The sequence below is a fragment of the Chlamydotis macqueenii genome, chromosome 1, assembly GCF_036417535.1.
Source record: "Chlamydotis macqueenii isolate bChlMac1 chromosome 1, bChlMac1.mat, whole genome shotgun sequence".
In the NCBI taxonomy this organism is placed as follows: Eukaryota; Metazoa; Chordata; class Aves; order Otidiformes; family Otididae; genus Chlamydotis; species Chlamydotis macqueenii.
This window is the reverse complement of record NC_141556.1, coordinates 59,584,883-59,598,629: the sequence shown is the minus strand read 5'-3', so window position 1 is coordinate 59,598,629 and position 13,747 is coordinate 59,584,883. Positions and strand designations below refer to the sequence as shown.

Here is a 13,747-nt window from a genome sequence, read left to right as displayed (position 1 = left end):
AAGACACATCTTGATAATTTCTTACTCTGCTTCAGCCCTTATGACATCAGAAAATACAGGATAGCCTGTATACCTATATACCTAGCTTCCAAGCTGAAGGGCTAAAAAGTAAGAATAAATGAAGCTTAAATTTAAGCCTAAATAAGTTTAATTTTGCAAAGCACTGAACAGATATTCTTAATTAAGCCCATGAGCACTTTCACAATTTAGGTAAATAAGTAAAAGTGGTATTTTACAGATGGGGAGCTTTCCTGCTCAAAAACTACACTTCTTGTTTAGGCAAACAGACAGTTCCCACTGAAACTAGCAGAAGTTAAACATTCAGCAAATCTGCATAGTAAAGCCACCTATATATGCCATTTTAATGCCATCTCAACAGGCTTTTTTTCAGGTACGGGTTACTGAAAAGTTTAAATATGCCCCAAGTCACACTGCCAACAAGCACCATGTGTAACTTACACCTCAATTAGAAATGTTTGGAAACTTTATTTGTAAACTGTGTTTTATTAGACATTAACGGTTTAATAAAATAAGCAATTTCATCAGAAAGGATCAAATACTTCACAAAAATGTCACCAGGGAGGTTTCAGAGTGGTATTTCTGAACTATGTAAGTGGAAGAGACTCTCACTGGAGTAGCCAGCGATCCAGAGGTCCAGGCACCGCTTTTGGATGTGGGATTCAAATCTCTGCCCTGCCTGATCTGGTGCCTGTGGTCCCAGGGATTACTTTACCCCCCAGCTTACTGCCTATGCTGTAAAGCAGTAAGCTGACAGTCTGTCCCTGTCTCGTATATCTCACCAAAGTTCTCAGTTTTTCCTCTAAAAGATTTGCAGCTCTCACTTCAACTCCTGTTTAACGAGAAGCCTCCTGACTGAAAAAAAACCACTAAAACCAGCTTTATAATATTACAGCGCTACCTTTTTGGCAGAGTGGAAGCACCTTACTGACTGCAGTATGTTCATTCAAGGGAGGTGACTATGTTTAACTCTCTTGAGCCCTTATACTCCCCAGTGTAGCTCTTCCTTGGTTGGCATGAAAAGGTGCAAGGCAGCAGAATGCCAGAGCTGCTGCAGATGAGTGCTGAGGTGCTTGGACAGCATGGCGTGGTTCAGAGACTGGAACAGAAAGAGGTGCAATAGGTCATGTTTGAGGTAGATCTGAAATGATGTAATTAGGTTATGGACAAGAAGCTCTTTAAACTTTTGTAAGCAATCTCACAAAGTCATTCTAGCGTGGAGGACATTCCCAGGGAGGACAGAGTGAATCACATAACGCAATTTAAGAATGAGGAATTTATGAGGTTAATTATTTATCTGCCTGATGATTTAGTATCAGCTGTGCTTAAAACTAGTTTGAAAAGCCATCAACAGGATTTAAAGTATTTCCCTATTTTGCAGTGGGGAGGTAAATCCTAATAATTTGATACATTCGTATTGAAGAGCCCAGCATCTGATTTTTGTGATTGTGAATTACCAGGTTCTGTGTGTGTAAACAGCATCTGTATCCTTGACAACTAGACTTCTCTTCATGACTGACTCATTCAATGAGGTCATGATTCATTGTCAGAGGCATCACAGTTCATTACCTTCTTTCACAGGATTTTTCTTGCCATTTGGTTTGTGCCAAATCATAGTAATTGAGATTTCCTTACAGACAGGAACAAACTATTCACCAAAAAGGAAAGAAAGCACAGGGCCCAGCCCAGCAAAAGTAATGCACAAATGAACCTCAGCTCCAGGCAGATCCCCTCAGGCTTCAAAGCCCAGCAAGGCATGGTCCTACAGCACAGATGCTTGTCCACTGACATCGCAGGCTACTGGGGACCATGTGAGGAGCTGAGATAAGCAAGGTAGACAGTGGATGCCTACACAGAATAACTGTTAGCACTTCCACATCTTTTGGCTAGTCTTCAGTAACAAGTCCCGAGTGTTTCTCCAGGGTATAACAAATGTCATGCAAAAATAAACACCTCTGGCCTTTAGAGACTGCGGTTGGCTCACTTGGCAAAAAGAATTAAAGGGCATCTGCTTCCTTTTAGCCCACTCTTGTTTCCTATTAAAATTGTTCATTTCAAGACATTCATGGCTGATGCAAAATGTCCTTATAACAGGTGCCCTTGGGGTGAGGAAAAGATTTCTGTAAGTGAAATTGTTTACTTGAATTTTGATTCAATATGCCACAGACAGCAGAACAAAGCCCACAGACCTCAGTCTAGTTGTGTAGTGTGGCCTCTAGCACTATATAGTATGACACAGGAGGTAAGTACGCATTTAGACAAATAAAAATAAAGTAGTCTTATTTTGATGCTGCTTTAGAAGGATATAAAAATAGGGGTCACCAACAATGCAGAATGCAGAACTTGGTTACAAATATTTCTGTTCTTCTTATGCCTTTTCTGAAAGATCTCCATATGCAAGTCCTTCCAAACTTGTATGTGCTGCTCAGCTGCAGCAAGGAAGTAGAGTTCAGCAGTAGCCAATCTCACCTTCTCTAACATAAGACAGTATAACAAAAAATAGTTCAATAACATGGACAGAGTGCAACTAAATGAGGACTATCATGAGAAAAAAGTGATTGGAATCCTCTTAAGACAGTACGAAATATTCAAGTCCTCCACAGGCCTGCAAAAGTATGCTGGTCATCCAACGTTTGCATGAATGTGAACAAAGCAGCAAAGAAATGTGTATATATACGCATACACACACCTGAACAGCAGCCAGCCCTGGGGGGTCTAAGTTTATTTGACACAATGTTGTGTGCAAGGGATGACATGGACTTTGAGGCCAGATGGAATTAGATCAGTGCCTTTTCAATCTGACATGAGGAATGCAGTCTGATTTGACAGAGGAATACTTAACTGGGCCAGCTTTGCCTTGGAATTTAAATCTCTCCCTGTGTTTCCTTCTTTCCTACAGTATCCTTCTTAATCCACCAGTACAAACTTCACAATCTGTCTTTCTCTCCCTCTTACCCTGGAGGTTTCTTCAACCTTGTTTCTCATTCCAATCTTACCATGAAATACAGAATGTGCCAAATATGTTGTGTCATACTATTTATATTAAATACTACCTTTTAAGAGTGTATTTTGTAACTTGGGCTAACGACATTTCTTTTTTGAGAGGACCACATACCAAACCTGCCAGTTTCTTTTCAGAACTAGAATTTTGCTAATTTTCATAATGCAAATTCACAACTTTAATTGGTTTATGCTTTTTTTTTTTAATTGTATGAAGAATTTTAAACAGTACTGCCTGAAGGACTGTTCTTTAACTGCTGAATATGAGAAGAGCTTTATTGAAACCAGGGGGCTTATGTGCACTAGATAAGGCTCTGGCCTCTCTTTCAAAGTAAAGAATTTCAGCCCCGATTCAGTATTTAGGGGATAATTTTAGCAGTGTGAGTAAGTTCAGTTCAGCTGAAGAAATTGCTTATGTATCAACACCCCTTGTTGAGTTAAATACCTCAGACCAGAAAGGCAGTGGAGGATATTATGCATCTTAGACTTCATTGCCTATGCTGTAGTGGAACTGAGAGTGTGATACAATATATGGTAATAAACAACCAAGCCTAAGTTATACTGGTAAACATAAATTTGTAAAATGACAATGAAGAAAGGATTACATTTATTTTTAAAATACTTCTATTAAATGCTTACTTGTAGGTGTTACATATGAGCTAGATGTCCCACACCTGAAGCAGACTTGTCAATACAGTCATTGGAGCCTAAAGAGTGATTTGCCTGATTGGTTGTCAGATGTCTGCTCTGAGGTGAGCTTAACCAGTTTCCAAAACTACTCATGGGAATCACAGTTCAACTGCCTAAATACCAATGTATAGCAACACTGAAAGCACCTTGGGTTATCCTGCCTGCCCATCAGCTGCCTTGCCAAATGTAACTTGCCAATGTAACTGCCAGTCCCATGTGGATATCTCAGAGTATCTATGGTGACTCAAACTGTGTTTAGGCAACTGACCCAACCCCTAGATTCTCAGTTATTAGCTTCAATATCTTTTTCTCATGTAAATGTATGTGTCTTAACCTTGTGCTGAATCCAATATGACTGTCTCAGCAGGTTATATGAATTAATGTCAGCCTCTAATTCACAGAAAAATACTGTGATATCTCCCAGGTAGCAGGTGTATTTTTCTAAAATTCATCTTTTAGAAAACATTTTCCCTGCTACTACATCTCTCCTTCTGTTTCAGGCCTTGCAATTGCTGTCATACATGATTCTCAACATGAGCACAGAACTAAAATCTCTACCAGCACTTTGTTAGAAGGCATGAAACCATGATGCTTTTAAGTCCCTGCGTTGATCCTGCCCTACAAACATCTATCATAAAACATTTAGTGATCAGTGTACTGACTAGTATACTGATGTAACTTTAAAAGCCGTCTTCTATGGACCACATCCAAATACCTGGTTGTGAATACTTTATGTATGAAATTCAAGCAATATTGGCCAGCTTTGACAGGTCAGTTTACCTATGTAGTAGATCTTCTGTCTTTTGGGAAGTGTAGCTTTTGAAATCAGTGTATTAAGGGTGATTGATTTTCTATATTCATCCAGTATCTGGTGTTCACATTGAACACCCTGCACACTGAGGGTGGTCTTTGGAGACCTGACACTGAACTGCACAAGGTGCTGAGCAACCTGGTCTAAGTTGGTCTTGCTTTGAATGGGGTTTGAATGGTCTCCAGAGGTGCCTTGCAACCTCTTGTAAGATTCTGTGGTTTTCTTTTTTTTTTTTTTAAACCTAATTTATTAAAGTATTCTCAAAGTATAAATTCAATATATGAACCTTAACGGAATTTTAAAATGAATTGCCAAAACCTACTTAATATTTACTGTGTTCTGATGCCACTAGTCTGCTCTGATGGAATCTACTGCTGTTTAGCTAGTCAGTCTTATTCTACACATGGTAGAAGCTCAATCAGCTTCAGTTCTGAACTCTTTGCATGCTACATTTGAGTCAGGTCTTTCAAAATTACCGCAGCACAACTGATGTTAATTGACCAATATCTTTTCAAATGCCTCCTGCTTTTATATTCTACTTGACAATAGTGAAAAACATGCTATTAAACTAATACTATAGCTTAATTTTATTAAATTAATAGTTTTCTACTCAGCCTTTTTTTTTTTTTTCCTAGGGCAAATCCTGAAAAAATGAGTGGTAGTGTGGCTGGGTTAAGTGTACATAAAGGCTAAATATGAAGTGTGCAAGGTCTTCAAATTTTGGCTAATGTATTTCTAGCTAGGGTGTGCCCAACCCTCTTTGTGAATTTCGCTCCATTAAATTATGTTAAATAAGAGTTTCAAACTTGTCTAGTACAAAAAAACCCAAGGGGTTTGTATTCTTTGGCTAGGAAAAGCTAAGAACTAGGACAGCAACAGGAACTCAGCAGTAAGGTGCAGTGGTATAGGTGAGAGGTACAGAATGTAAGAAGCTGAAGAACTTCTTTTACACCTTGCCAAACCCCAAAGCAGCATTCATCTTTTGCTTTTCTAGCAGTCAAAAGGCACAAAGCCAAAGTCATATTTTCTTCCGCTGATTTGGTGTCCTCATAAACTGTATGTGTTAGTTTCCTCCTTACTCAAGGAACTTCATCTTTCTGTCACAGTGGAGTCCTGTATTCTCTGCCGCAAAAGATACCACCCATCCACCCTCCTGTAAAACATACCTTCAGGTCAGACACATCTCTGTAGCACTGCTCGGAGCGGGTGTGATCAGACAGCTGCACATTCCAGAAACATGGGAGCTGGTAGACAAGGAAGGGATTTTGTTTGATGACTGCATTGAAGATATCCTAGCAGACAAAAGCAGAGAAACAGTTGGGTACATTGTTTCCACAGTGAGGTGATCTCAATCCCACCCTGAGCTGATTGTCCTTCTCCCCCTCACAGGTAGAAATGCAAACGGTCATGTGAGCTGAACTCTGCCAACCCTGCTTCGGAATTCTGTTTCCATAGAGGCTGCTATCAATGTAAGGGGTGACGTGTAGATCTAACAAAAGGAACAGGCTCTCTTGACACACAGACCTAATGGACTCCAGCAAAGTTTTCAAAACATGTATCTTGTACTGCTGGCAAGAGATGTGGTTCCTCTTCTACTCGCCAGGCAGAGTAATACGCAGTAAATGACGAACTGCCTGCTGTGAGTACGTACTGCATCACTTTTCAATAAAGGGGATGAAAGTGATCCTGGCAGTTGCGCTGCTTCAAGGTGAATTACTGTGTGGGACTTTAGCTAGCACTTTATTGTTGCAACAAGTATTCTATTTCAGGGAAAGGGCATGTAGGACAGCTCTGCAGAACAGCCTGCACGATGAAGGACAGAATGTGTTCTGCCTCTCTACAGCTATCCAGTTGGAAAAGTAAGTTAGAAGGACAATCTTGTGGTTAGGGTATTAGGGTAAAGACATAAGCAACCTCGGTCCATTCCACAAAATTTTGCCCCATGCAGGTATTAGACAGCAACTCAGGATCTGATTGAAAACACAGTGAAGTTGCAAGAATCATTTCAATGAACTTCAGTAGCTTTTGGATCAAACTGCAAGGGCATTGTACACAAGTGCACATCTCTGTGTGTACAGTAAGCAGCATGTTTCCTTAGTGGTGACTGGTCGTTACCCAGATGTAGCTCAGAAGCAGTAGAAATATCTAAATATGATGCTGTATTCAGTTAATACACTCAAGCTGTTGAGCAAGACTTATTGGTTTGGGTCCCATACTACATTAATGGGGTTTCTGGATTTAAAATTGAGAGCTGACAAGAAGCACAAAGAGAGTAAATATGCATTTCTGTGTATAGGCACACTATTTCTTCTCTTGGCCTCAGTTTCCCATCTGTTGCAAGGAGACAGCAGGGCTTTTGTTTTCACAGGGGTGCTGTGGCAAGGAGTACATTAAAAGATGCTGGGACTCATCTGCCAGAAACAGTAAAGAAATATCTGAATACTCTTAAAACTGAAGTCCTCTTAGAGAATAACCAGTAGGAAAAGACATAGTATATTTGGACTTCTGTGTCTGGAGAGTTTTATGTTAAAGAAAGGAGGACAGAAAATTAAAGCCTGAAAACCACATTTGTCTATCTTATGAATCATCTGTGCAGAGGAGGTAAAAATGTCAATGTAGTAAGAGAAACCTCATGAGTAAATTTCCATTCCTCTCTTCCACATTTTCCCCAGAACAATTCAACAAATAGTGATTACATGCACAATATCTTTCCCCTGCCTTTTCCCACATCTCATCCCCTTTCGCTTTCTTAACTTCCTCAATCCACAGAGTAGTGGTTGTACCACTATCTGCAATGTCGTACTCACCTGGTCAGCCAGTGAAGTGGACAGCATGCTCATTAACTCCCGCTCTGCCGTGAGTCTCCACATCTGCTCCCATTTCATCTTCCGTAACTTATCAAGAAGCAACAAGATAACCCCTGAAGGAAAATACAATGCAGAGAACAAGAGAAGCCATGATGTCACATGTCCATCCTCAAGGCCCTTCCTGTCTATGTGCTGATTCAGCAGTTAAAACAGGGACATGAGCTGAGATTTATCAGTGGAAACTACAGTCCTTACCCTATGCTAACACAGGAGGTTGACTAAAAAAAGCTTCAGGTTTTGAGATGTCACCCCTGAGGCTGCAGAGAAGAAATGGAGAGATGGCATATAGATGAATGCTAGGTTATATAGGCTTGCAGGAAGGCTAAAGCAGCCAACAGGGAATGAAATTGGGAAGAAGAGAAGCAAGAGAAGGATGTTGATTTGTTGTAGTCTCCTTAACTGATAAAGCTTGATTTCATTATGACATGATTAGCATTGGGATTATTCCTTACAAAATGAACCAATACAGGTGATTCACATGACGGAGTTTAACTCCATCCAAAGGTCATTATCATTCCAAAGAGAATTAGACAATACCCTACAAGAAAGAAAGAAGGAACCTCTTAACACTCAGAAGTGACCCTCACCACTCCTTATTCTGAAAAGCTACAGGCTCCAAGAGGATATTCTGTCAAGTCACTGTCTACTAGGGAAAGGGTAAGAGACAATCCTGATTTATCTAGTATGACTCCATTTCTGCCTTCTGCACACTGAACAGAGACCTGCTGTTTCCAAAATCCCACTATTTAAATTAATTTCTAGCTGGCCTGCAATCAACATTATGCTGAGACACAGAGAAGTTAATCACCTGATGCATCTGATTGCAATCCCCGAAACTTTTCTGAGTAACAGATTATCAATGCTGGTTACAACCTAGCCTTTGAGAGTGCCTGCTATTAAGGCAGCCAGTGTTCATAGAGTGGGATCCTCAGATCAGAAAGTCACACCTGAAAGGGGAAAAGAGATACCTCAACATGCATTCCCCACTTGGTTTTTTGTCTGGACAAAACCCCTAGAGTAGAAGAAGTGAAAACAGCAGAGGCAATGAAGCTGTATTGAAGTATCAGCAAAACCTTTCCCACAGTGTCTCAGAAAATTAATTCGAAAAGACGTTGATAAGAGCGCTGTCATGGGGAATGAATGCAGACTGAAGGACCATAAAGGAAGAGTACCGATAAACAGCAGCCTAGCAGGTTGACAGGAAGAGTCTAGTAAGAGCAAGGATAGGTTCTGCGTTGTTTCATGTCTTCATTAGTGGAAGGGGGAAGTGAACAGAATAGTAATGACATCTGCAAGTAACATTACAAGAGGTCTTACCAAAAAAAAAACCATCACAGCAACTCTAGAGAAACATAACAGCTACACATAAGAATATGAAATGGCAAAAGGCAGGCACTAGGAAAAGCTGCCCGAGGGAATCTAGGATGATAAAACTACAAGTAATGAGAATAAGAAAGGAAACATAGTCTGAATACTTAAGAAAAATTCTCCTAAACCCTTTGTCATGAAATAATCTAAAAATGGCACATAAAATGCTTAATTTCATGAGTCTTTAAAAATCAGACTACACAAAGACTAGCAAATATATCTAGAACAACCCTGCAACAGTTGGGATAGAACAAAAGAGGTTCCAAGTGATTCCTACCTTCAGTTTCTATGACACAACAAATTTCTTTCTAGCAAAACCTGGCACTGCCATGGATAAAATGAAAACCTCTTTTGGCAGTTATTTTTGTGGCCTATTTTAGTTCTGTTTTCCATTTCAGTCCATCTGGTTCCCAAGGATGCTGGAACCTGTACTGCAGGGATCCCCTTTCATCTTCAGTCAACCTTTCTGCTTCCAGCTGTTGGATTGGAAAGGGACGTATTGTCACAACATACTACAACTCATTTCTGCCACCGTGTCTGTCTTCTCTCCAGCATAACCAAAGCCTATTTGGAGTGTGTAGTGTGCGTGCATTAGCTTCTAAGAGAGCCACTGTGCATCGTCTGAAATTCTAGATCAATGTGAAGCATATTCCTTGCGCTGCAGCAACAAACCGGGTGGGATAAGCTCCACTCTGGCAGTGGATTTTTTTCCAGCTGGCAAGAACTGTCAGATTTGTTTCACTAGTGAAATACAACTGAGAAGATTCTTTATTAAGAAAAATAAAGATTAATTGTAAGATTCAGTTAACTCTAATGTAATAGTATTTACAATTTATAGACAATAAAACATTTTTTTTCTTACTTTCTTTAAGCCTCCAGTCTGAGGAGGAAAAGAAGAAATGTTTAAATATGTGCAGTATTCTCCAATTTTTATGTCTTCCACTCCTATGCTAGTAGCAGATTATGGCATCGCAGCTAAAGAGATTATGCTGTCCTGAGGGTCTATCATGGTAGCAGCTGAGAGTAAAAGAGGCAGATGGGGTGGAAAAACTGGAATATATGTGAGAAAGGATGTATTAAATTATTATGCAATCATGGCTACTGAAAATATTAACAAGCTTTTAGCGTTCCACCGTTAAGAGTAATTTCGATGTGATTTCTATTTTAATTCACCTACAGGCTTGGGTTTAACACCTTTGTACAGCCGCTGTTCAGGGATTCTCGCGCTGTGGAATTCTAATTTACTGCTACTGTAAAAATAACTACTAGAAAGTATTTATAGCAAGTTTAAATATTTACTCTTTAGTATTAATAAGAGATTTCTACTAAGAGGAGAATTTAATACTATTCACCTAATTAGTGTTATTTAGTGCAAAAGCGAAGCAAAACCATGTGTGTTGGGAACATTTAAACAGTTCATGCAGAGGAAAAAATACCTTTTCTTCAGAACAGAGTACTTCAGTTTTACTTCTATATTTTTCTGTTACCAAACGCGAACATAACAAATGAACTAACTCCAATTTGCGCAATTAGTTTGCAGGCAAAGTGTCTGAAAGAAGGAAAGGGAAATAATTGCCTCAGGAGGTCCTTCCCTCAGAGTCCAGTTGACTGAAATCTCAGACTAAATTCAAGATGACATACAGCTGAACATAAGGGGAAAAGGGACTTATTCTCAGCTGCTGTGCTGGGGGAGGAAGAGACTGGAGGGAAAAAAAAATAATCAAAGGAATATTTTATGAACATCTGGCCCCAGGCAGTGGGACTTCTCATCTTTTGATGAGTGCAGCATTTTCCTGCCCTAACTTACCTGTGAAAAACAAAGGGAAAGCTTGGCAGCAAATAAACAAAAAGAGAAAAGTGCCAACCCAAATGTCATGAGTGTTAAACAAACTATGATCAGCCACAGAACTCCTTATTTTCCTTATCCTGAGGAAATAGTTCAGGCATGTAGAGATGCAAAGAGTTCTTAGAAAAATGATGCTTTATTACTAAATATGTGGAATGCATCCTAGTCCAGTTTTCACTTGAATGCCATTTTATCCCCCTGCTTGATGAGATTTTGCTTGAACTACCACAATCTGACAGATTCGGAATGCTCAAACACACAAGAAAACAAACAAACTAACAAAAAAGGAGTTTCTAAAAAAATGTAATTTCAGAACACACACACAAAAAAATGCCATCCTCAAAAATGAAAACAAAAGTGAATTTGCTGAATAACTTGGAGAAAAGAGGGCAAAAATTCTGAAATAACATATTTGGATGAAAGCATTTCAGTTGGGAAGTACTGTTTTTTTTCTTTGGAACATTCTAAAACCCAAGTTATTCTAAAATAGTATTTTTAACTTCAAAAGCAATACAAATTTAAATCTTGTTGAAAATTGTTATATGACCTGAAAAGGAAAATAAATGTTTCATTCTGTGTCTAACAAAACTTTGGAAAGTCACCTGAATTTTTTTTACCATCTTGCCATTTTTTCATTCAATCTGAATAAAATTTTTTCTCTTTCCAACATTTTGACTAAGCAATGTTTTCAGCAGATGCTTCTTGCCACCTCAGCAAAATAGTTTGTGGTTTGGGTTGTTTTTTTTTTTTTTTTGTTGTTGTTGTTAATTTGCTCCAGAACAAAATATTTAATTTTATTTTTCTGAATAGTAAATTGAACGTTCAAGGAAACATCATCAATTTCCCTTGGAATGCTACCAGGCATCCCCACCTCTCACTTCAGGAACACAGACTATGCCTTTTCCTGAAATTCAGAGAGGAATATATAGTCGAGGAGGAAGTAATAAACAACATTTTAAAACAGAACAGAATCACTTACAGAAGTTATAGTGAAACTGGACAAGCTTTCAAACTCAATTTATTACAATGGCCCTTTTAAGGTGGCTGAAAAAAATACTCAGTACTGCGGGGAAAAAAACTTAGCTACTAAGAGATAATTTTCTGTAAGCATTACCTTGCCTGTTTCTTTCAGGTGGAACAGGATGCTTTTGTGAGCTGTTGAGGCAGTGCTGTTGTGTGAACAGCATGTCAGAGCCTATCCTTGTCAGGTTTTAAAAAATTCTTCTTGTAACTAAGCCTATAACAGTGAAATATCTAGACAGATAGCAAGCAGACACCATTACAATATCTGAGGAAGACAGGCAAGACGCACTTCAAAATATATTATAAAGCAATAGTGAGTTTTAAAGAAATTACTGGGATTTTACAATACCTAACCAGCATACCAAAGACCGTATACCAAACCACTGAGTATTAGATACTGTAAGAAATAATGTTAAATAGGGCTGACATTGGATATTTGCTACAATAAATAACTGACACAGAGATTTAATGCAGGACAAATGACAGTAAGCTACCACATTTTGTGAAACAGATTTGGCACCAAAAAGATAAGCTCAGTTTTAGGCACTATGGAAGGAGCTTGTAGCTCTGCTGTCGCTATCCCAGGAGAAGTGCCATGAGAGTGCTGACTTCTTAGTCACCTAGCAAATACTTCTGCATGTTCTTTTAATTCCAATTTATTGTACCTGAAATCAATGGAAGGGGTCATAGTGTGTAATGCTAGGAATGAGACTATGCCTTTGCTGCCTCAGAGCTCTAATAACCAGTCTTGCTAAGGCCTCCATTTGGAATCCACCGGGCCACACCTCTGTGCCACTGATTGTGGCCTCTGCTCTCCACCCATAGTACAAAAAGCAAACAGAAAACCCCAAGTATATGGCTGTTAAAAAAATTGTATTAAAGCTGCAATTACACAACAAGCCACTGCATGCATTTTTAAATCTTAACTTTAAGTCTTTGTGTGGATGAAAATCACTGCATTTATTTCACTTGATTTATCGACCATCTCTCTAAGTTCTGCTCATAATTTGACTAGCTGTATCCTTAGTACAATAAAACTATAGCTTATATCTATAGCTTTTAACACAGTACAACCAAAAGACTGTCATTCTAACACATTTTTGAAGTATCCTGATACATTATTTAACTAAGAAGTTACATGCACCAACCTTTTTCTCCAAAAAAGCCTTTCACAATGTAAAACAACTTAATAAAAAATTGCAGGGATGCACAATGTGTTAATTGAGAATAAACAATGATTCCACATTTGAACTTTTCTCTGAGAAAACTGAACAGGGCTGAGAAGCTGTTTTGAAAGGGAAAGTGGGTGTCCCCCCGGGCATGGTGACAGAATGCAGTAGCCCTTGTTTTCTCTGCATATGTATTGAAAGCAAAGCTGTGATAGAGTGCATTTTGAAATGTAGTGCAGTCCCTCTGATGGGAGCCTGGTTCCCCTTGAAGCATTATAAACATTTTGTTTACACTTCCTGATGACCATTTAATGAAATGGAACACTTTTATTTCCTTTGTTGTTCTCTTCCGAAGTATGCTGTTTCTCCTTAGGCAGAGTTTAAGATGAAGGATAGACTCAAGCATGATTCTAACGTCTTACAGAGCTACTGACTGTAGCTCAGCATTTCCTGATTTTCTAATTGTTTCTTTATTGTTTAGATGCTATTCCTCCTGAGCAATTTGAAAAAAATATAAATATGCTTTCTATCTTCTCCTTAAAGACATCTATTTGGGGGGGAATTTCTCCAACTTTCTTAAAGCCCCAAAGGCTGCTATAGAAAAATTTCCTTGATGCAGGAGCCTGAAAGGTCTACAGGAGAGGAGTCATGAACCGTAAGACTTTTACGAAGTCTATGGAGGAAAACCTCTGCTACTTAAAGACCATCCTGCCAAGTAATGCCCTCCCCTCCTATCTTCCAGAGTCTTGTGAAGACAAATAACAGTTCTACAGGTCTCTCAGAGGTCAGCATAGAAAAACCATCTGGAGGAATTTGCCTTCTCTTACATAGATCCCAAGCAGTACAAAGTCATACATCTTCCTGCTCAAATTGTTGATAAAGCTTTCCTAAATCCTATAATGGAAAACAACATGGCTAGCAAGAAGACAAATATTAGCAAAATCAGAAAGGGAAG

General features: G+C 39.0%; 1 protein-coding gene across 3 annotated transcripts in view; it reads right to left on the bottom strand.

Moving 5' to 3' along the window:
- Positions 1-13,747, bottom strand: part of LARGE1 (LARGE xylosyl- and glucuronyltransferase 1) — a 290,172-nt gene that overhangs the window by 38,843 nt on the left and 237,582 nt on the right. For all 3 annotated transcript variants that reach the window (XR_015259234.1, XM_086753771.1, XM_086753783.1), the window contains 2 exons: positions 7,327-7,439; positions 5,686-5,811 (listed from right to left, as the gene is read on the bottom strand). Coding sequence is in view for 2 of the 3 variants with exons in the window: in XM_086753771.1 (XP_086609897.1) it covers positions 5,686-5,811; positions 7,327-7,439 (239 nt within the window). In the remaining variant the exon portion in view is untranslated. The remainder of the gene's footprint in view (positions 1-5,685; positions 5,812-7,326; positions 7,440-13,747) is intronic.